The sequence below is a fragment of the Cheilinus undulatus genome, linkage group 14 (genome assembly GCF_018320785.1).
Source record: "Cheilinus undulatus linkage group 14, ASM1832078v1, whole genome shotgun sequence".
Lineage (NCBI taxonomy): Eukaryota > Metazoa > Chordata > Actinopteri > Labriformes > Labridae > Cheilinus > Cheilinus undulatus.
This window is the reverse complement of record NC_054878.1, coordinates 32,093,962-32,115,397: the sequence shown is the minus strand read 5'-3', so window position 1 is coordinate 32,115,397 and position 21,436 is coordinate 32,093,962. Positions and strand designations below refer to the sequence as shown.

The following is a 21,436-nucleotide window of genomic DNA, read 5'->3' as shown; positions in this document are numbered from 1 at the left end:
AGATACTGTCAATAAATACCATAAGAGAAATATTACTTTATGAAAATAAGTTATGTCTATTGCAGTGACATGGAAGACAATTCCTGCCAGGTAAAACTGCCTTTATGAATAAATGTTAATCATGGTTATTTCATTGATTAATCTTGATATCAATCACATCTTATCACAAGAGGTCATGCATTTCAATCACTGTTAAAGTATCAGCTTGACCTTCAGTCTCATATTCTAATTAAAAGTGATGATTTTTTGGAAGTGGTTCAATTATCTGACATGATATTGAAACGCAAGTGCTTGTCTCACTCAAACCTGGCACCCCTCTGCTCCACATGCTCTCTTTTCTTATTTGATATAGGGGTAGAATGACAGAAAATTAGACCAATAGAATTCTGATGTATGGGGATTTAGTCAGATAGAATACACCATTGAAAAGAAAATCAACTACAAGGCTTTTCTTTTACCACTAGGTGTCAATATAGCAGGGCATTATGCTTTTCAATCATGTGTTTTTTAGTTATTCCACAGAGTCAGTCATATTGGTTGTGCTAGCAATTTCAAGCCAGTATGAGTTACTAAAAGGTAATGTCAGAATTGTGGCTATTATAAGCACTAAGGTTTAACTCTTCAGTAACTGTCTCTTTATCTTTAGTAAAGTATACATATTTAGTACAGCTCCTATCAGACAGCCCACTGTGACCTGAAATGTTGTGGCATGGTGAGGGTCACTCTTGGAGAAGCCTCCTCCCCTTCTTTAAAGAGGCCTATATTTAGGTCCAGTCAGCACCAGGGACACAACATTGATTCTGAGAGCACTGGTGTGAGAGGCTGTTGGTTTCCTGGCTGCCCACAAGCAGTGATAATATTTCCCAGCAAATAAAGGAACTAAAAGTGTAACAGGAGCCAGGGAGGACAGGAAGTTTCTTTGGGGCTGTTTTGCAAGTTCATACTGCTTCTGCAAATTTGGAGGGACTTCTAAGTTTCTTACTGCACTTTATGAGCTGACTTTAAAGCAGGGATTCCAAAAGCTGAGGAATTCGCTGATAAAATGGGGGACAAGACACACGAAGATAAAGCACCTCTTGTTGAGGACACAAAAGTGAAGGTGCTCTTTGAAACTGAGGCATCACTTGGACCTGATGGCAAAGCTGAATACTCTCTCACTGGGAGTAACTCCATCTACTCTGCGATTCTGAGCAGAAATGAGGCTGTCAAGGATGCCAAGCGTCTTAAGACTTTCTTGGAGCTACGAGATAAATATGTGAGGAAGAAAGTGGTGTTTGAAGACCCTCTGTTCCCAGCAAATGACTCCTCTCTCTTCTATAGTCATAAACCCTCAATGAAGATTGAGTGGAAACGTCCCTCGGTGAGTGCAAATCGTCTCTCATTTAATCTTTTAAGCCAAATCATATTTACTGAAAAAGGCTCCTCCTTTACAGTCCTCCATTACTTATACCACAACACATGGGTAGGGTGTTAAATTGATATGGCTGCATGTTTGTAGATGCATATCTTTGGGTTGTCACCCTCTCCAGTCACAGACAGCTGAGTCTCACACTCAAGGATGCCCCCTGCCAGAGCTGGGAAACAAAGTAGCTACTCAGCATTGGCTGCTGAGTTTTATATTTGTCTTGAATACATTCAGAGGGTCTCAGAATCTTCCAGAAATTAACCTTAATGACTCTGACTTGCCCAGATAACAAGATATTTTGCCTCAGCTTTCTTTGGCGTAGTAAGACTCATTTTTGATTCTAACTGATTAAAAGTTTTTGTTGATATAAACACACAATTTCTCAAATTATAGAATGTAATATCATACTATATCATTTGATATAGTCTTTTTAACGCAGGCATATTATTATTATCATTATTTATAATATAATACACTGCCTGATAATATATAGATGATTATTGTTTCAGCAATGTACAGTACCTATAAATATATTAACCCCCTTGGACCCTTTTATTGTATTTATTGTACTGTTGCCCTGGTTCTTTACCAATCAAAGCTTAAGGGTAGAGTGGCAAAGAAAAAGCCACTGTTTAAGGAGACAAGGCCCTATGCTTGGCGGACACCAAACACTGTGCATCACCACAAACACACCATCCCCACTGTGAGGTACAGTGGTGGCAGCATCATGCTGTGGGGATGCTTTGCAGTTGGTTCTGGAAGGCTTGTAAAGGTAAAGGGTCAAATGAATGCAGGAAAATATAGGAAATCCTGGGGGGGCAATCTTTTTTAGTCTGCAAGAGAACTACAGCTTGGGAGAAGATTTATTTTACAGGAGGATAATGACCTGAAGCATACAGCGAAAGCTGCACAGAAAATGTGGCAAATGTGGGCCGTGGTCCATTTTTAAATGGCTTGCAGCACTTTCTGGAATAAACAAAAAATAAATTGAGAAATGGCAATTATGGACTTCGACAATACACGGTGCTGCTTTGTTCATTCTGTAAACAAACTTTGACAGGAAGATTTTATTAGCTACTTTTTTTGCATGACTAAATTAAGATAAAAATATAAGTGATGAATTTATGAACAACAAAATAATTTCAATATCTTGATTCATGATGCCCAGATGAATAAAGAAATGATTACAGCAGTAAATAGCAGCATAATGATGGTAATTTGCTTTGCTTTCTGCCCTGTCTCAAGGTCCAACTTTCAAAGCATATCATGGTAATATTCATCTTCAGTCACCAACACTCCTATAAAGTCTGGCAGCTTCATTCAGTTTGCTGTCATTTTGTGGCTAAATGTAGAGATGACCTGTCAGAGTTTCCTCTCTCTACTATGGAGCAACAATCTGATCCTGACCTTGTGTTGATCCTGGGGTAGGGATCGCCAAAATCCCTAAGAATGGTTGGGTATTTATCAGCCATTCACAATCAATTTAAAGATTTTCAACCACTAAGCATAAGTCAATCTACATTGGACAGGTCTTCTGAATTCTGACTTTAATCTCAGATTTATAACTTTAATATGCTACATCAAAGTGGCCCGGTCATCCTCATATTTTTCTGAATGTAGCCCTCAGTGAAAAAAAGTTTCCCTGGTTTAATGACTTACCGTATGTTAAATGTAACTTTAGACATGCAGCTGAGATAAGTGATACATGAGTCCTGTTCAGGGGTCACTGCTGGAGCTTGCGCTAAATTGGGAACATGACTCTGCCTTTTTACAGTCTGCGTTACGGTTGATCAGATGATGAAGAGATCACTGCTGTGATCCACTGGATTTAAAAATATGTGGCACCTTAGTTTTATAGTGATCTCCCGTCATGCATTTACACCTGGAAATTTCAGGAAACTGTTATTTTTTTGTAATATTAAAGACTCAGTTTCAGATTACGCATTATACACATGCAGAGGAGGAAAAGTAGACAACTATAGTACTCTAGTAAAAGAAAGTTACTTTGGTTAAAATTTACATAAGTGCAAGTTAAAGTACTGGTCTATAAAGTCTACATACGTTAAAGTGCAAAGTATCTAATTTGAAGTTTCCTCTAAATACTGAAATATGATCTTTCCTTATAGGCCAAAACAAGGGAACAGTGTGAATCAAACTCATTAGAGTTAGATTTAACACTTTAAAGTTTTTATGTTGGTTTATAGTTAAACTATACGTTTGAAAGTGTTAAATATTTCCAATCTGACAGAGCTGCAGTAACTCTTGAAAATCCATGGCAAGGTGGGTCTCCTGGCAAAAACAACCTCACCCCAAGGCAGTTCATACTGATGAAGAATACGCACTATGCATCCTTGAGGAACTCTTAAGGTCACATGACTAACTTCACTCATGGTGCAAATGTGTTCCAAACACACAATCCACAATAACATTAATCCACCAGAAACATGACCAAAGGCACCCCAGCAGGGCTCACTGAAATCTGTTTTCAACTTGACATTGAAGAGGGTTTTTCTGTGTAATTTTAAAATTACATCAACCATGATTGCTTTATAAAATCAATAAAAAGGTAAAACATTATAGGCACTGTAGATATATCTTAAGAGAATAAAGCATATAATCCATCTTATGTGCATGTAAGTATAAAATACAGATGGACGATAAAATGTTCATTGTCACATGAACCAAACTGTCAATCCCTCAGCCACATCAGAGAGTCAGTACATAAATAAAAGGCGAGAGCTTCTCTGCCTTCATCACAACATTATCACTTGTTTAGGAGACTAACGGGTCATGACCAGGAAACCTCGAGCAGCTGCTTGCTCATAAATATGCAGCAAATGGAGAGGGAGGTTTCAAAGTCTCAACGTGCCTGACAAATTTCTACAATCGGCATTCAGTTTCAGGGTCAGGTACTCCAATAGTCAATCATGTGAGGTGTAGATTTGCAAATTTTGTTGTGGTTGTCAAATGGTTTTTATAAGAAAAATGATACCTTACTTTGAGATTTGACTCTGTTCTTTAACAAAACATTTAATTCAGCACACAAGGAGAAAATATGAAATTATATGGTAACACTAAAACTGCATTGCATTCAGGTGTTTACTGAGAATGTTTTACATGGTCTAAACTACTGTCTAAAACTCTAACCCATAAAAAAAGCAAGCAAATACTTTTATTTTTTTCTCTGACAGGAACTTTGTGAAGACCCCCAGTTTATCATAGATGGAGCCAAAAGGACGGACATCTGTCAAGGAAAATTGGGTAACTTAAGCTGCATCTCTTTTTAAAGAAGTGGTTATGAACAAATTCAAAGTCTGCTTTTGTGTGTTTATACATGTAAAACTGGCCTCTACTTGATTTCCTGATCCACTTTAATCCACAGACCGGTCATGTTACTTACAAAAAAAAATTATGACGAGACCCTTTTTTTTCTTATTAAATCCTGTCTGCACTCTTACAGAGAATCAAATATCCTAAATGCTCCCTCTTTAATACTGAAAAAATAAAAAATCAAATATTTCCCACCTTTGTATCCCTTGCACCAGAAGTAACAGTGGATGGATGTAAGAACAGCAAACATCTTTAATAACAAAGAGTACAGCCAAGGTATATATATATATATGTTAAAGCAGAGATAAGATCACGCTCTATAACTGCCCTGACCCTGAGATTATCCTTAACTTAGTCACCTACTGATGTTGACGGCTGCCACCTTCATAAATGTGACTTTAATCTATGACACCTCTGTTGCTTTATAAATCGGTATGCTCAGATCAAGTGTCTCCATGCTTCATGAGTCTGCTGTTGACAGGTGACTGCTGGCTGCTGGCCGCCATCGCCTGTCTGACAGTGAACGAGAAGCTGCTGTACAGAGTGATTCCCCCGGATCAGAGCTTCACTGAGAACTATGCTGGGATCTTTCACTTTCAGGTTCAAAACACTACTCATATTTTGAGAATAAAGCTTTGAAACTTACTCACTAAAATCTGTAAGTCCATGCTATAGCCCCTAAATACCCAATCAAAGGTCAATTACCTTAATTTATTTTCCCAAATGTGAAACAGTTACTTTGTCCTAAGTCATAAATCCAAAACATTAAACTTTGATATCATACAGGACACCAAACAGTAGGATAGGTTAGGACAGGATAGGATACAACTTGATACAGTAAGATATAATACATGTCGTTACAATATGGAACATTATGTTACATTACAATAAGATATGGTATGACATAACATGGTACAATACGGTACGCTACGATATGTAATGATAAGTCACGTTATAATACCATGGTTGTGTTATGTTGTGATACAGAATGCAACTATCCTATGGTATCGATATGTTTAGTTACAATGTTACATTACGATATGTTACATTATATGTTACATTATGATATGGTATATTACAATATGTTACATTCTAATGTGTTACATTATGATATGTTACATTACAACATGATACAAACACTACTACATTATATGTTAAATTATATGTAAAATTATCTGCTACATTCTGATACGTTACATTATAATATGTTACATTACAATGTGTTAGATTATCCTATGTTACATTATGATATGTTAAATTACAATATGTTAAATTATGATATGTTACATTACAACAGGATATGATAAGTTACTTTATGACATGATACAAACAATACAGTATGTTAAAATACAATATGATGGTTATGGTAAGTCACAGTGTGATATGTTAGGTTGTGTTATGTAACGATATGTTACATAACAATACGATATGACACAATACAATACAATACCATACAATACGACACCATACCATACCCTACCATACCATACAATACACTTTCATTTCATACACACGTTTTTCCTGGACTCTGAGTGCCACATATAACAGAAACTGGTTTTGTTTAGAAAGCTTTAAGTCCCTGATACCCAAAAACTGCAAAAGTTTTGAACTGAAACATTGCCATAGCAGGATTATTTTCTCTCCACACCAATAAATGCTCCTTCTTTGTCTCATGTTTGACTCTGTTTTAAATCTGTTCTATGTCCCTGATTCTTAGTTCTGGCGTTATGGTGAATGGATTGATGTAGTTGTAGACGACCGCATCCCAACCTGCAACAACCAGCTGGTGTTTACCAAATCTTTCAGGGAGAACGAGTTCTGGAGCGCTCTTCTGGAGAAAGCCTATGCCAAGTAAGGAGTTGTTTTTCCCCGTCTTGGTCCAGAGATATTCTGTGACAAATTTTGTGCTGATTGTTTAAATATAAGTTCAAATAGAAGATATTTAAATGAAAAATGAAATTTTCAAATGGAGGTGAATGATTTAAATGCAAGTTGGCAACGCTGACGAATTGAGATGTTTAGACTCGCAGACTCCACTTTTTTGTATCTGGAGCCCCTTTCACATATGCTTTCCAGAAACTTTTGAGAAAATCTTACCTAGATGCATCTCTAAATTGCTCATGCACACCTGCTCCTCACAGCAGGAAGTTTTTCTGCAGCTTGCCTGTTTGGAAAAGGAGGGGTGGAAGAGGGGGAATGCTGAAGGGGCTTCCTGGTAATATTTAAAGGAAAAGTCTGTGAATAAAATTTGGCTGATTGAGTTCACATGCGCAAATCATTCTGAATTTTTACGAAACTTATCAGTAGTTTTGTACAAGTGTGAAAAGAGCATAAGAGCAATGTAAAGTTTGTTGTCATAGTTGCTCCCCCTTGTCCTCAACAACGTTCTTACCAAGAAAAGTCAATTCCCAAACCAGTACTTGAGCTTTGCAAAAGAACGGTATTTCTTAAGGTATCATTTAAGCACTCAGCTCACATTATGACATATCACCAGATTTAAGAAAATCTGTCAAACAAGACTTTGGTATGATTTTTTTACACCAATTTCGGCCAGTGTTTCCAGAATGTGCTTCAAATATTGTGGCACATTGAACTCGAATGTCTGACCCCTCTTTCTCCCTCTCAGGTTGCACGGGTGTTATGAAGCTCTGAAAGGTGGAAACACTTTGGAAGCCATGGAGGATTTCACAGGAGGAGTCACTGAGTTCTTTGAGCTGTCAGAGTCGCCCAAAGAGCTGTACAAAATCATGAAGAAGGCGCTGGAGAGAGGCTCGCTGATGGGCTGCTCCATAGATGTGAGTGGTGTTTGAAGATCTGGATAAAAGTGGGCAGAAGACATAGAGTTTAACAAAAAAGGAAGAATAGAAACCGTGCTGCAACAGTGATTACTTAAAAATGCTAATCAAGTTTTACCATAATAAGCAGGATAAAAAGAAACAGAAAAGTACCCTATCAAATTAATAAGAGAAACTGAAACAGAAACTTGTTCTCTTGTAAAGACATTGGAGAAATGTTTAAAGAAAATCCCTTAAACTATTCTTGAGATACCACGTTCACAAAAATGTTGCCATCATAGGGATGGACAACCCAAATACATGATGCCTCTCGCCTCGGCTATCACTGGAACAAGGTCACAAGAATCTAAGTGGTAAGACTGTGATGTTCTGCTTGAATATTGTCTTTCTTCTTTCCTCTGTTTTTCAGGTTTATTCAGCCAGTGAAATGGAGAGTCGGACTGATCTGGGTCTGGTCAGAGGTCATGCCTACTCCATCATAGACCTAGCGGAGGTACAGAATGACGTCCACACAATTTAAATATATTTACAAGAGAATTCATTTTCCAAATCATGCTAATGGAGGTTAGTTATTTTCTAGTGTGACGAGGTTGGAAAGAAGACGAAAATACGCCTGATGCGTTTACGTAATCCCTGGGGTTGGGTGCTGTGGAAGGGACCATGGAGTCCAAAGTAAGACCCGATCCCAGATCTTTGAAATATTTCATTTGTTACAAAGAGTGTTGTTAGTAGTAGATTGGTTGATCTGAGTTGTATGAGATTTCTGAGGCATTCAAAGATCTAGATAAAATGAAACAGCAGTCAATCTATAACTTGACTTAAAAAAACCCTTTATGACCACATTCTGCTTTCAGACATTCTTTACATTTGTGGTGAATATGTTTTAATCTTATTCTGTCCATCCACAGTTCAGAGGAGTGGTCGACTCTTTCCATCGCAGACAGAGAAAATCTTAAAAAACAAACTGTAGAGGCAAGTGAGTTTTGGTGAGTAAAAGTGCTTTGGTGTGCTCTTCATCACATCTTTTATTTGAGATTGTTTGTCACTCACGTCTCAGGTCAAATCCTTCACAATTTATAAAATGTACAAATTTATGATGAATTCCAGCATGCTAACTTGCTATTCATTCCCCCATGCATTGCATTCATAAAGTTTTCAGACTTCCTCACTTTTCTGATTTTGTTATGTTGCAGCCTGATGGCACAATCAGTAATATTAATTTTTTTCACTCATTAATCTACACTCAATACCCAATCATGACAGAGTAAAAACAGAATTATTAAAACTTTTGCAAATTTATTAAATATAAAAAAATGAACTATCACATTGACCTAAATATTTCAGACATTTTGAACACTTGAAATTTAGCTCAGGTTCCTCCTATTTTACTTGATTGTTGCTGAGATGTTTCTACACCTTTATTGGAGTCCACCTGTGGTAAAGTAAATTGATTGGACATGATTTGGAAAGGTACACACCTCTCTATAGAATATAGGCCTCACAGCTAACAACGCATATCAGAGCAGGAACCAAGCCAAGATGTCAACGGAAATGTCCGCAGATCTCATAGATGGGATTGTTTCAAGGCATAAATCTGGGGAAGGCTACAAAACAATTTCTGCCACACAGAACGTTCCCAAGAGTACAGTGGCCTCCATAATTCTCAAATGGAAGAAGTTTGACACAACCAGGACTCTTGCAAAAGCTGAGAAGGGTCTTAGTAAGAGAGATGACAAAAAGTTCCAGAGAGATACCATTACTGTGGCCCTCCACTGATCTGAGCTTTATGGCAGAGTGGCTAGTTGGAAGCCTCTCCTGATTGCAAAACACATGAAAGTCCACTTGGAGTTAAAAAAAAACACCTTAAGGACTCTTAGACTGTGAGAAACAGGATTCTGTGGTTTGATGAAACCAAGATTGGACAGTTTTGCCTAAATTCTTTTTTTTTTTTAGATTTATTTTTTGCCTTTTTGCGATAGGACAGTGGATAGAGTCAGAAACAGGGGAGAGAGCGGGGAGAGACATGCATGAAATAGTGCCACGGGCTGGATTTGAACCCGGGTCGCCTGTGTATATGGCATGCGCCTTAACCACTCGACTACCGGCGCGCCTAGTTTGGCCTAAATTCTTAACGGTATGTCTGGAGGAAACCAGACACTGGCCCAGTATCATCCCAGCAGTGAAACATGGTGGTAGCAGCATCATGCTGTGGGTGTGCTTTTCAGCAGCAGGGACTGAGAGACTGGTCAGGGTTGAGGGAAAGCTGAATGGAGCAAGGAACAGAGATATCTTCAATGGCACCTGTTCTGCAGTGCTCAGGATCTCAGTCTGGACCAAAGGTTCACCTTCCAGCACGACAATGGCCCGAAGCACCCAGCCAAGACAACACAAGAGTGGTTTGGCACAGCTCTGAAAATGGCTGATAACAGTCCCCCTCCAACCTGACTGAGGTTGAGAGGATTTGCAAAGAGGAAAAGAAGACTGGCAGAAAATTGCCCAATCCAGGTGTGCAATGCTTGTTGCATCATATTAAAAAAAAAAACTGGAGGCTGTAATTGCTGCCAGTGGTGCTTCAATGAAGTACTGAGTAAAGGGTCTGAATACTTATGTCTATTTGATTTTTCAGTTTTATATTTTGAATTAATTTAGTAAAATTCTGTTTTCACTTCATCATGATGAGGTACTAAGTGTAGATAAATGAGAAGAAAATGTATTTAAACTTTTGTAGCCTCAAGCTGCTTACACAACAGCAGCATTATGGCTGTAATTCAATTTCATTTGTATTTTAAATTTCAGCTTAAATTACAGCTGTGCTGAAGTCAAATCAGGTCTAATTTATCAAAAATCATTAATCACCGTCAGTGAAGGAGCTTCAAAATCTGAAACCACTATTCTTAAACCTGAGGAAAAAAAACATCACTTGCTCTGGAAGTCTAAAATCTTCCTATTTTGTCTTCCCCACCAGGATGTCTTATGATGATTTCAAGAAGAACTTCACAAAGCTGGAGATGTGTAACCTGACCCCTGACACACTGCAGGGGGATGAGAGATGTACCTGGACCGTGTCAGTCAATGAGGGTCGCTGGGTGAGAGGAAGCTCCGCAGGTGGCTGCAGGAACTTTCCAGGTTTGCATTTTATTCCTCTAAGAGCCAGTCAAAATCCTGTTTGACTCAAATGTCTCTGCATATGGTCATAAAATCCATCAATGCTGAATTGTCTTTTGTTCTTTCAGACACATTCTGGACAAACCCACAGTACCGACTGCAGCTGTTTGAAGAGGATGATGACCCAGAGGACGGGCAGGTTGCCTGCACGGTTGTTGTGGCTCTGATGCAAAAAGGTCGGAGGAGGCTGCGCCACCAGGGGGCCAAATTCCTCACCATTGGATTTTCCATTTATGAGGTACCAGATGAGCCTTAATGACTGAGACTTCTTCCTGCATTTGATGAGCTAATCCACTGAATGTCTTCTTTCTCTTTGCAGGTACCAAAAGAGGTAAGCCTGCCTTGTTGAAGGATGCCTTGACCTGTATCTGCATGCTGTTTATGTTTTTGATGAAGCAGTGCGAGTGGTAGTTATCATATTAATATTTATAGGTCCAGGTCTTTAAATGTCTACTTATCAACATGAGCCCATTCGATAAAGTGATAAATAAAAAAAATTCTGATAATTCATGATAATCCTGTTAGAGATTGTGACTTACCTTAAGTGAAGCACTGCATCTCTAACATGGTTTTAGGCTTAATAAGTTGAAGTCTTAAAGAATATTTTAACATTTCTAAGAGTACTGTTTGCTTGCTTGAAGAGTGATACATATGCTTGTTAGCTTGACTTAGCATTGATATGAAGTAGAGAAGCAGCATGTCTATGTCTGTTGAGATTACATCTCGGTTTGCTGCAGTCACCTCCAGGAGTGTTTACTCTTTACTTGCAACCTCTAATTGATATCACGAATCTTAGGAATGACATCTGTCCACAGGTTTGGCTGCATGGGCCCCTGAAAAAAAAACAGAGAATGGGCCCTCCCTAGCTGTGATTCACTGATATCAAAGCATGTGTGTTGGATATGAAGAATTTATGCTAGCCTTCAGCCTAACAGTTACATCTTTTTTCCATTTCTAATCCATTTTGGCTGGGTTTTTTTTGTGCTTTTTGCCACATTTCAGTCATTTTTGCCACTGTTTGCCCCTTTTTATTGATTTTTTTTTTCCTCATATTGACACTCCTCTGCCACTTTACACCCATTTCTTGCCACTTCTTTTTAGCGTTTATACCCAATTTTTGCAGCTTTTTAGTTGTTTGTCACTTTCAAGCCATTTTTGATGTTTTATGCTCCATTTTGCTGCCTTAAATCCATTTTTTATTTTTTTTTCCTTGCCACTCTTGTGCCTAACCAATTTTTGCCACTTATTACCCATTCTTGTCACTCTTTTTTGACGTTTATACCCAATTTTTGCAGCTTTTTGCTCATTTAAGATGTTTTGGACTAATTTTGTAAAGTATTTGCTATTTCTTTTGGCACTTAAACCAATTTTGGCCACTTAATGAAAATTTTTGCCACTGTTTTGCCACTTTGAACCCTTTTTTGATGTTTTTGCCCCCTTTTTCTAAATTTTACCAATTTCTTTGCAGTTTTTTACCTTGGATTTCCACTCTGCTGCCACTTTACCACTTTGCCCATTTTTCCTCTGCTTTGCATCTTTACACCCATCTTGCCACTTCTTCTTGGCATTTATATCCAATTTTTGGTTTTGTTGCTTTTTAATGTATTTTTGCCACTTTTTTTGTCCTCTTTTTGCATATTTTTTGCCTCTTTGTATAATTATTTCATTATTTTCTCTCAGTTATTTCAGTTATTTTTAGTTATTTTCTGACATCCAGAGAGCTTTCCCTGTTATCCCCCATTGTGGCCAACCTTTTAGTAGAAATAGATTTGGTTATTGTTAAGGACATTTTTGCCATTATAAAATAGCTAATGTATGGTCTTTGTGCTAAACTCTACAAACAAATGATGGCAGTGGCTTAATGTGTCACATTATAGATGCAAGAATGCAAAGAAACTAAAGCCCAACTCACTCTTGCACAGAACTCCTTAAAACTTCCTGAATTTTTCTGGGTGGCTGTGTCCTGCTAGTCCTCTTATTATTCCCCTTCTTCCTTGCCTGACTGGCAAACTACAAGAAAACTTTTTGCTCTGAGGGGTCAGGTGTCATGAAATTTTCTTAATAGTTTACCCTGAAAATGTTATTAATGCACGTATGGGGAGGACTTTAGTATATAACTATCAAAAATACAGGATATAAGCATATTCCCTTTTTGCCTTTCTGTGTTATCAGCATTAATTTCTCTTTTTTCCGCTCTCATACCACCAGCTTCCAGTTTTTTTAATCACTTTCTCTGATTTCTGTCCATCTCCAGATGCGTGGAAAGAACCAACATCTGCAGAAGGACTTCTTCCTCTACACAGCATCCAAAGCTAAATGTAAAACCTACATAAACCTTCGAGAGGTGACGGATCGTTTCCGTCTGCCTCCAGGAGAGTACGTCATTATCCCTACAACCTTCGAAAAGCATCAGGAAGGAGAGTTCCTCCTGAGGGTCTTCTCTGAGAAGCAGAGCACCTCTGAGTAAGAAGCTCCAGCCATGTATGGTGGAGCAGCTGATGTTATTTTGGGGGACTGGTGACAGTGAAATTGTGAAGTCTTTAGGGACCAGCAGGAATCTTAATGTTTTTGTTTTCCTCACAGGGAGACTGAGAGCACAATCGGATCAGACCAAATACAGGTTTGTTACATCAATGAAATGAAGTGGCTGTTGGGTAAAAATATCTGTTTATAATTCTGGCTGATACTGCAGTGGTGAAATTACTTTAAACAGAAAAATATTCAAATATATTAAACAGCTTTAAACATGACTTAAAGATTTGATCTGAGTTGATAAAAACATGGCCTCCAAACGTAATCTATTCCCTAAATTGTATTTGCAAGGCCAGTTTTCTGTTGTAGAGTGCAAAAATGTTTTAACATTTAGTATTTAAAGCTTCACAGACGTACTGGGATAAAGAATTGGCAACTTTCAAAGTCGGCTCCTTCAGTGTCTACTCATGAATTCACATTGGGTCCGATATAAAAACTCCCATGTTACATCAGAAATACAAATCTTAAAGTTGGTTACAAAAAACAGAAGTGATCTCAGTTGCTCTTTTCTTTAATATTACACAGTGTTACAGGATGGGTGTGGCTCATTTGGTCAAATCCCAGATTTGCCTGTGGTTAAACTAATTAACCAAATAAGATAAAAACATGTGATGTAAAATAAATGACTGCTTTAATATTCAACCCCTTCAAGTTGGTACTAAGTAGATATTCCTTTAGCTGCAACCACAGCCCTAAGTCTGTGTGGATAGGTCTCAATCAGGCTTACACATAAGGACACTAAAATTTTACACCATTCTTCTTTGCAAGACTACACAGGATCAGGCGGTTTATAAAACCAATAAAAAGGTAAAACATCCAAGGCAGTTAACACTTTATATAGGCACTGTAGATGCAGTTAATAGGTACTCCCTTACTGCCACAATGCTTTTTAACCCAGTGTTAACAGCAATAGATGGATAGCATTAACAGCATCTCATAGGAACAGCACTGTTAAGCACTAATTTGATCAACCACTCAGAATGCCTCCTCAGACGCAAATGAAAATGCATTTTTAGGAGGCAGACGTCCACATTGTGAACAGTCTGTGTATGTCACACAGGAAAACCGTAAACAATATTTAAGACAGCTATGACAAACATTTAGAAGGTTTTAACTTGCATGTGACAATTAGAGAAATGTCGATAGTGGAGTCATTTTTTACAAGATTTTTCTTTTCTCGCAACATGATGCTGCTGAGGAAGTTTAACTTTCACACGAGCCTTCAATAGAAATAATATTAGGCATTACTACTTGATAAATGTATCTTTTCTGAGAAAATTACATGTCAGTGCCAGAACTGTGCAGTCCAGATGCCTTCCACGTTCAACAAGAGTACTGGGTCTACAGCGCTCATTCACCCTGCAGTATTAACTTGAATTTCAGATATCTCAAATCTCAAATATATAACCTACACGTAAAATCAACTCTTCTATTTCTTTCCCCAATTCATACTCTGCTCCTTGTTTTCCCCACAATTTTGACTAACAGACTTTACATTGAAAGCGTCCCCCCCCCCCTTTTTCATCTCATTTCATTCATTTCATCTGTCTGTCCCTCTTGTCTTATTGGACACCAGCAAGGCAAGAAAAAGAAAGACAAGGTAATGCATGCATGCAGCATACCATTCTTTAAAAACCTGCTCTCCCTGCTGTTTCTGTCCATCTGTCCACTTATTCATAATGGTTGCAGTTTTAGTTTGATTGCATGAAGTGATTATAAACTTTGATATAACTCTAACATAACTCTCTTCTCTGTCTTTTATAATCCTGCTCTCCTTCTACCAACCACTACCATTACATGCCAGCCCATTGTATTTGTGTCAGACAGAGCCAAAGCCAACAAAGAAATCGAGCACGACAGCATTCTGGGGGAAAAGAAGAAAAAGCCAAAGGTAATTTTATTGAAGGAGTAAAGTGAGAGTCATTCAAACACTGACATCATAGAGAAAAAGAGCTCAGAGTGACTTTTGCATGACTGAATATCTGAAGACTGACGGTTCTGACATGCAGTCCATCCAGCCAGTTCACATCCCAGGGCATAAAACAACTGAGTTTGAAGCCAACTCATCTCAAGTGTCTCGGCTGCACCTGTTTTCCCGTAAGGCCTCAGTGCATACAGGCCAGCGTGTTTATGAGTTTCTCTAATGTGCTGCTCTCATCTGGATCTATAAGGAAATGCATCCAGAACTAATCAATCATGCCAGCAGGGCTATTTATAGTTTGAAGAACTGTGAAGAAATTATGCTGACATGACTTTGCTGCCTGATATAAACTTTTTTTGGCTAATCAGTACGGAAAACAGCGACTTTGTTTTGCAACTTGTGTTACCATATAAAATTGACCTCGCCCAGTAATTTTTTAATTTTTGAGAACACAACAAGAATAGTAAGAGTGCAGTTTTATCTAGTCTTTGCTTAAGTTAATTGGAAATGTGCGTTGTCCAGACAAAGTGAAATACTAAAGAAATAAAACAAGGTTTTACAAGAAGTGCAGTATGAAAAATCTGCCAGCAAACATTTTAAAATGCCTATGTTTAAATTATGTAAATTTTTTGGTAGAGTAAATACATTACCTCAAAGATTTCCAAGTTTTCAAAGCCAGAGAAATTACACATTTTCTATAGTTTCCATGGTCCATTTCTTTTATCAACAGCTGCCATGAAAAAGCTGCTGCTACAGACATTAAATATTAATTGATGTCTTGGAAAGACTGTACTTTAGATGAAAGAATGCCTCATAAGAAAGAATGAACTGCTGCTGTTGTGTTGCTTTATGCCATTTATGTTTTGCACTGCTATCTTATCATGGACCATGATTGTTCACTTTATCCCTGGTCTTTGGTCTTAAACAAAGTCATAAAGGCACCTTCTGTAAGTGGGTCTTTGTACAATCTGGTACTGTTTATATTTTTTGTTCTCTGCGTGTTTTCTGATTGTATGTATATTATTTATTTTCATTATGTCCATGCTTGATGTACATTTTTATATGGATAACATCAACCTGCCAGGGACTACAGATGAAAACTAGCCTATGGCTACAATCTGGCATGTCCATGTCATGGGCTATAGGTTCTGTTGCTCCCAGTGCCCCCCATAATATATAACCCTATCCCTCAATCCCTGAATCTTAACTCAGCATGGCCCAACAAGACCAGGGCTTTCCAGATGGTTTGCTAAGGCACACTGAGAAGTCTAGGTGTGCTTTGGGAATCTGTACAACCATTCTTTATAACTACAACTACATAACAATTAAAGATACTGCAACAGGTGTAAAACATACTGTTTTGCATGGATATGAACATGATGTGCCTTAAGATTCTGGCTTGATCTTTGGTTTGCCTTGGTCAAAAAAAGTTTGAAAAGCACCTCGAAGCACAAGACATTTCCACGTCAAGTAGAGACAAGAATAGCTGCCGCTCCATCCATCTCTGTTGCTTACTTCTGGTTAAGGAGTATTTAATGCTGGGAACTACTCACAAAGTATACTGGGAAGACTTACAGCTTTAACCAGTAAGGACACTTTTAACAGCTTTTCTCTCTCATTATGTGAATGTCATCATAAACAGTTCAAAACAAACTGAAACAGAAAATTCTATGAAATTAGCACAATTGAAAGAAATGGAAATGACATAGATGATCTTGAAGGCAGTTAAAAATTGTAAAAGATGAAAATATCCAGGAAAAGACAGTATGATATGATTTGAAAGTAAAACTGTATACACATATAGGAAGACGACATTGCATCATTAGCAATAAAACAAAAATTAGAAGATTACCTGCAGATTAAAAGAGAAGGAACAGTAATAAATTGACAACAGAGGATATTAAGATTGCAATGGAAGAAAAAGTCAAGGATAAAAGGGGTAAGAGCAGCAAAACAAATAAAAGAGTGATTATAAAAATAAGTTAAAGGAAGTAGAAGTGAGTTTTAAGGAGTGATTTAAAAGATGCTACTGATTCTGCTAGCCTTATCTCCTCAGGCAGGTCGTTCCAAAGTCAAAGGCCCTAACAGCAAAAGCCCTGTCTCCTTTAGATTTGAGTCTCGACTTTGCAACGACCAGAAACCCTCTGCCTGAGGATCTAAGGCTGCATGAAGGCTCATAAGAGGTCAGCATCTTAGTGATATAGCCTGGGGCTAAACCCATAAGAGCCTTAAAGTGATAAGTAAAATCTTAAATCAGTGCTAAAAGTAACAGGAAGCCAGTGGAGGGAAGTGAGGGAGGTGTGATGTGATGCCGTCTGTTAAAACCAGTTAAAAGCCTCGCTGCTTTGTTTCGGACCAGTTTCAGAAACAGGGATGAGAGAGCGAGAGGAAGAAACATGTGGGAAAGAAGCCACAGGCCGGACTTGAACTGGAGTGGCCCACGTACATGGACAGTGACCCAAGCTTGGTTTCTTTAGCCTATTAAAAAATCTGTCTTGATGCTATAATGTATTAGTAAATGAGTTCTCCTATCAAATTACTTTAAATGAGAAAGCAGCTAAATGGAATCACCTTGAAGCAGGGAGAAATCAAGATATGTAAATGCCAAAAAAACAAATCATGTAAAAGATAAAAGGTAAAGATAACTGGCCAAGCTTTAGTGACCTGCACACTGTCCAAAGTTTCAAACATGAAAATATATACTTCACACAGTGTAATGCTGGTTGAACACCCACAGATATGTTTTTACAATTCAGGGCTGTTGAACATATATTTTGAAATAATTGCACATTTTAAATTTGTCCTATTCTTTTTATGGCTCAGCGTAAACTTCTTGAGCCAGAGGAGGAGACGGAAGAGGAAAAGCAGTTCAGAGCAATTTTCCAGAAGATTGCTGGTGAGGTGAGTAAACAGAGATTTAAAGGGAAAATAAAGAACAAAATAAATATACATGGTACCCTCACATATGTGAGGTAACGCAGGACTATGCAGGCGTCTGTGTGTAATATTTAAGTTAATCACTTTGTTGCTCCCTCCATCAGGACATGCAGATCTGCGCCAGTGAACTCAAAACAGTCATGAAGAACGTCCTCTCCAAACGTGAGCACGCTGGCAACATTATTAAAGTTACCTCATGTGCTGATCATTCATAGAGATGTCCTTTTCTACAGACAGTGAAATAAAGAGCGAAGGTTTCAGCCTTGAAACATGTCGGAGTATGATCGCACTTATGGATGTATCCTTTCATCTCAATGGTTATAACAAGTTCACGGTTAGATCAAGAGTACATGCTGGCTTTAAATGTCCTGGAAGGTCAGTCTGACTGAAAATGTGTTGCTTTTGGGAAAAACTTACATTTAGAATAATTATCATTAGACATGGGTGGTTGGGAAGTATTAAGGTCTGTTGTATTTTAGTTAAAGCAATAAAGGTTGTGCGCTTTGACTAATTAACTGATTTAGTAATGTTCAAGCAGGGTTTTGCTACAACTTTGTCAGATATTTTTTGGTATTGCATACATGGTTGTGAAGCCTAGCGCTGAACCTAATTAGCTCCTGCAGCCAATCACAGCTCTTTCTCTCAACACAGTGGTGTATTTAAATAAGACATACATCTCACTAATCCCTGCTTGCTGCTGGCAAAGCTTAACTTCCTCCACCCCAGCCTCCTCCTTTATAGCATAAAGCTTGTTGCACCCTCATATTCAGATTCATGCTACTGTGGATTAATTTCTTATGAACTAATTCTATTGTATTCAGTATGCACTGTCATAAATGTATCTGTCTGTATGGGGGTTTCTAGCTTTGCGCTCTCTAGAAAGTCAAAGCATGCTGCTTGACTAACCCAGGGAGTATCTTTTGAGCAGAGCCTTCTCCACCAAGTAAAACTGTAGATCCATTTTGCAATAAAATGGTTAAATGTATGACAAGAGTGTTCTTGACTGAGATAAAGTACTGAAAAGTTAGTTCTGGATGAAGAAGCTGGCATGGCTGGTTGGAAACTGAATGAGACGGGGTTCCCCCTGCCGCAGCCAATCACCTGTTGACACAGTATCTGGAGCAGCCAATCAACAGCAGGCGATGACTCAGCAAAATAGACACATACACCAGATGCAGCCAAATTGGAGCAAACAATACAAACACAACATCAAAACACATTACGACCGTGGTCTTAACACTAGTGTTTCTTTCCACAGCATATACACTGTATGACAGACACTAAGGTGATTTTAATACAATCAATATGCACTATTATGCAAAGCTCATTTTAAATCTGTGCCCTTATCCAGCTACTACTACATCTACATTAAATAGCTGACTGAAAAAGAACAGCATCATGAAAATCAGATGCCAGATGCAGTTTCCTTGACCGACTCTTTTCTCAGACTGACGGGACGGGAAAGCTGAGCCTGCAGGAGTTCAAACACTTGTGGAAAAAGATCAAGGCTTGGCAGGTAAAATAGCACAACCTCAACCTTTTTCTGCTCATGTTAAAAAAAATACAAGTTTTCATGTGACTGATGTCTCCGTGTTTGCAGCTGATCTTCAGACGTTACGATAAAAACAATACATCCTCCATCAGCAGTTTTGAGATGAGGAACGCTGTTAAGGAAGCAGGTGAGCTTGTGGGGAAGTTACTCTGATCAATAATATACTTGGATTTTCCTCTATGCATTTCCAATCTGGACGATTTTCATTTAAAGTTAAACTCTAGTGGTTCATTATCAAACAGGACTTAACCTTGTTAAGTACTTTTTACACAGCAGGCCACACCTGACCCACATACATACACTGACGGTGAAGGCTGCTATGTAAAGTGTCCATCAGTATTATTAGTAGCCATTGATTCATCACATGCATACACAATCACATGCCACTTATTCTGCTGTGAGAAAAAACTGGAGTAAAATATCTTGCCCGAAGACAGACTGACATGTAGCTGCAGGAGCTGAGAAATGAATCTCCAACCTCACAGATAAAACACCAACTCTACCTTACAGTAGAAATTAAACCCAGTTCTGTCTGGATCTTTACATAAATTTGTCATTTCAACTGTAAATTGATCGCTGTTTTTTTCTGCTCTGAAGGGTTTCACCTAAACAACCAGTTATATGACATCATAGCCATGCGCTACGCAGATGAACATCTCAACATTGACTTCGACAGTTACATCTGCTGTTTTGTGAGGCTAGAGGGCATGTTCAGTAAGTAGAGATGAAAACAGAGCATGTGTATTTGAATAAAACTGTTTCATTCACCAGTCTCACTGCAGCTGAAGGCTTAGTTAAAATTACAATTTGTTTTAGGAATCACCTACTGACTCCTACATAAATCTCTGCAGGGTTGTATTTATCTTTAACAACCCACTGACTGAAGCCTCATTTATCTGCATAATGCAAGATTTATAAACAAATGAGTTTCTTTTACAGGAGCCTTTAATGCCTTTGATAAAGACGGTGATGGAATAATCAAACTCAATGTCCTTGAGGTGAGCAATGTTTGGTATTCCGCATCAGTAATGTTATTTCTTATGAAAGTTTTCTGTTTAAATTTGGGTTATGTCACCAGGGCCGTTCCTAATTTTTTGGGGGCCCCTGGCCTGCCAAATTACAATGGAGAGATTCCTAATCCATTACAGGGGTGTCAAACTCAAGTTTTTAATTCATATTTAATTACTGGTGAAATGAGGTTGACAGTTTCTGGTTGAAAATGTGACCCTATTAGGCTCTCTGCTGTTTTATTTCATCTGATTGAAGATGTCTTTTATTCTTTTGGTTTCTCTCTCCAGTGGCTTCAGCTGACCATGTATTCATAAGTCCCCCTCTTGAACATCGACCTGGCAGCAAAATGTTGGTTCTCACATTAATGACTCAACTTCTGGATGGAATTTTTTTTCCTCTACATTTTTTGGCACAGATTTTACAAATACAGCAAAATCCATGTCTTGACGTAAAAACGGCAGTCAGTGATTTATGCTGTTTTATGTGGTATTTAGGTTCACAAAGCCTATGCTGGGTTAGATTTGATCTGCTGTTCTCACTTACTTTTTAGCCTGCTATCCAGTCATTAATGCTTCTAACAGAATGTGATCAGCATTACAAAGCAAGAGTGTAAATTAATATTTTGATTGTCTCATTGGGTAAATAAAATGTACTGTATGTTTCTGAAATACAGCAAGTGAAGAGCATGAGGGACATTTGTCTTTTATTGCTGTACACATACATACAGTAGGAATTAAACACGTTCAAATACACAATGTACAATATGACATATAAAAAGTAAGGCCTCA

At 38.1% G+C, this 21,436-nt stretch overlaps 1 protein-coding gene across 2 annotated transcripts; it reads left to right on the top strand.

The window, feature by feature from the left end:
* Positions 1-799: 799 nt before the first annotated feature.
* Positions 800-21,329, top strand: capn3b (calpain 3b). 2 transcript variants are annotated; one of them, XM_041804856.1, is made up of 23 exons: positions 800-1,360; positions 4,597-4,666; positions 5,217-5,335; positions 6,453-6,586; positions 7,362-7,530; positions 7,940-8,023; positions 8,111-8,202; positions 8,439-8,516; positions 10,496-10,656; positions 10,764-10,933; positions 11,015-11,026; positions 12,950-13,158; positions 13,279-13,315; positions 14,804-14,827; positions 15,032-15,118; positions 17,972-18,049; positions 18,190-18,247; positions 18,319-18,383; positions 19,533-19,601; positions 19,686-19,764; positions 20,235-20,351; positions 20,577-20,635; positions 20,936-21,328. In XM_041804856.1, exons 1-23 carry the CDS (start codon positions 1,043-1,045, stop codon positions 20,960-20,962), a joined length of 2,316 nt encoding a protein of 771 aa, XP_041660790.1. In that variant the 5' UTR covers positions 800-1,042; the 3' UTR covers positions 20,963-21,328. The 2 variants fall into 2 exon arrangements, with proteins under 2 accessions (XP_041660790.1, XP_041660791.1); XM_041804857.1 differs by lacking the exon at positions 14,804-14,827 and having other exon boundaries at positions 20,936-21,329.
* The last annotated feature ends 107 nt before the right edge of the window (positions 21,330-21,436 follow it).

Coding starts and splice junctions, on each gene's coding strand:
- capn3b (XM_041804856.1), top strand. CDS start 1,043: ATGGGGGACAAGACACACGAAGATAAAGCACCTCTTGTTGAGGACACA. Junction 10,657..10,763: donor TGGCTGCAGGAACTTTCCAG/GTTTGCATTTTA, acceptor TTGTTCTTTCAG/ACACATTCTGGACAAACCCA. Junction 18,384..19,532: donor GTATGATCGCACTTATGGAT/GTATCCTTTCAT, acceptor CTCTTTTCTCAG/ACTGACGGGACGGGAAAGCT.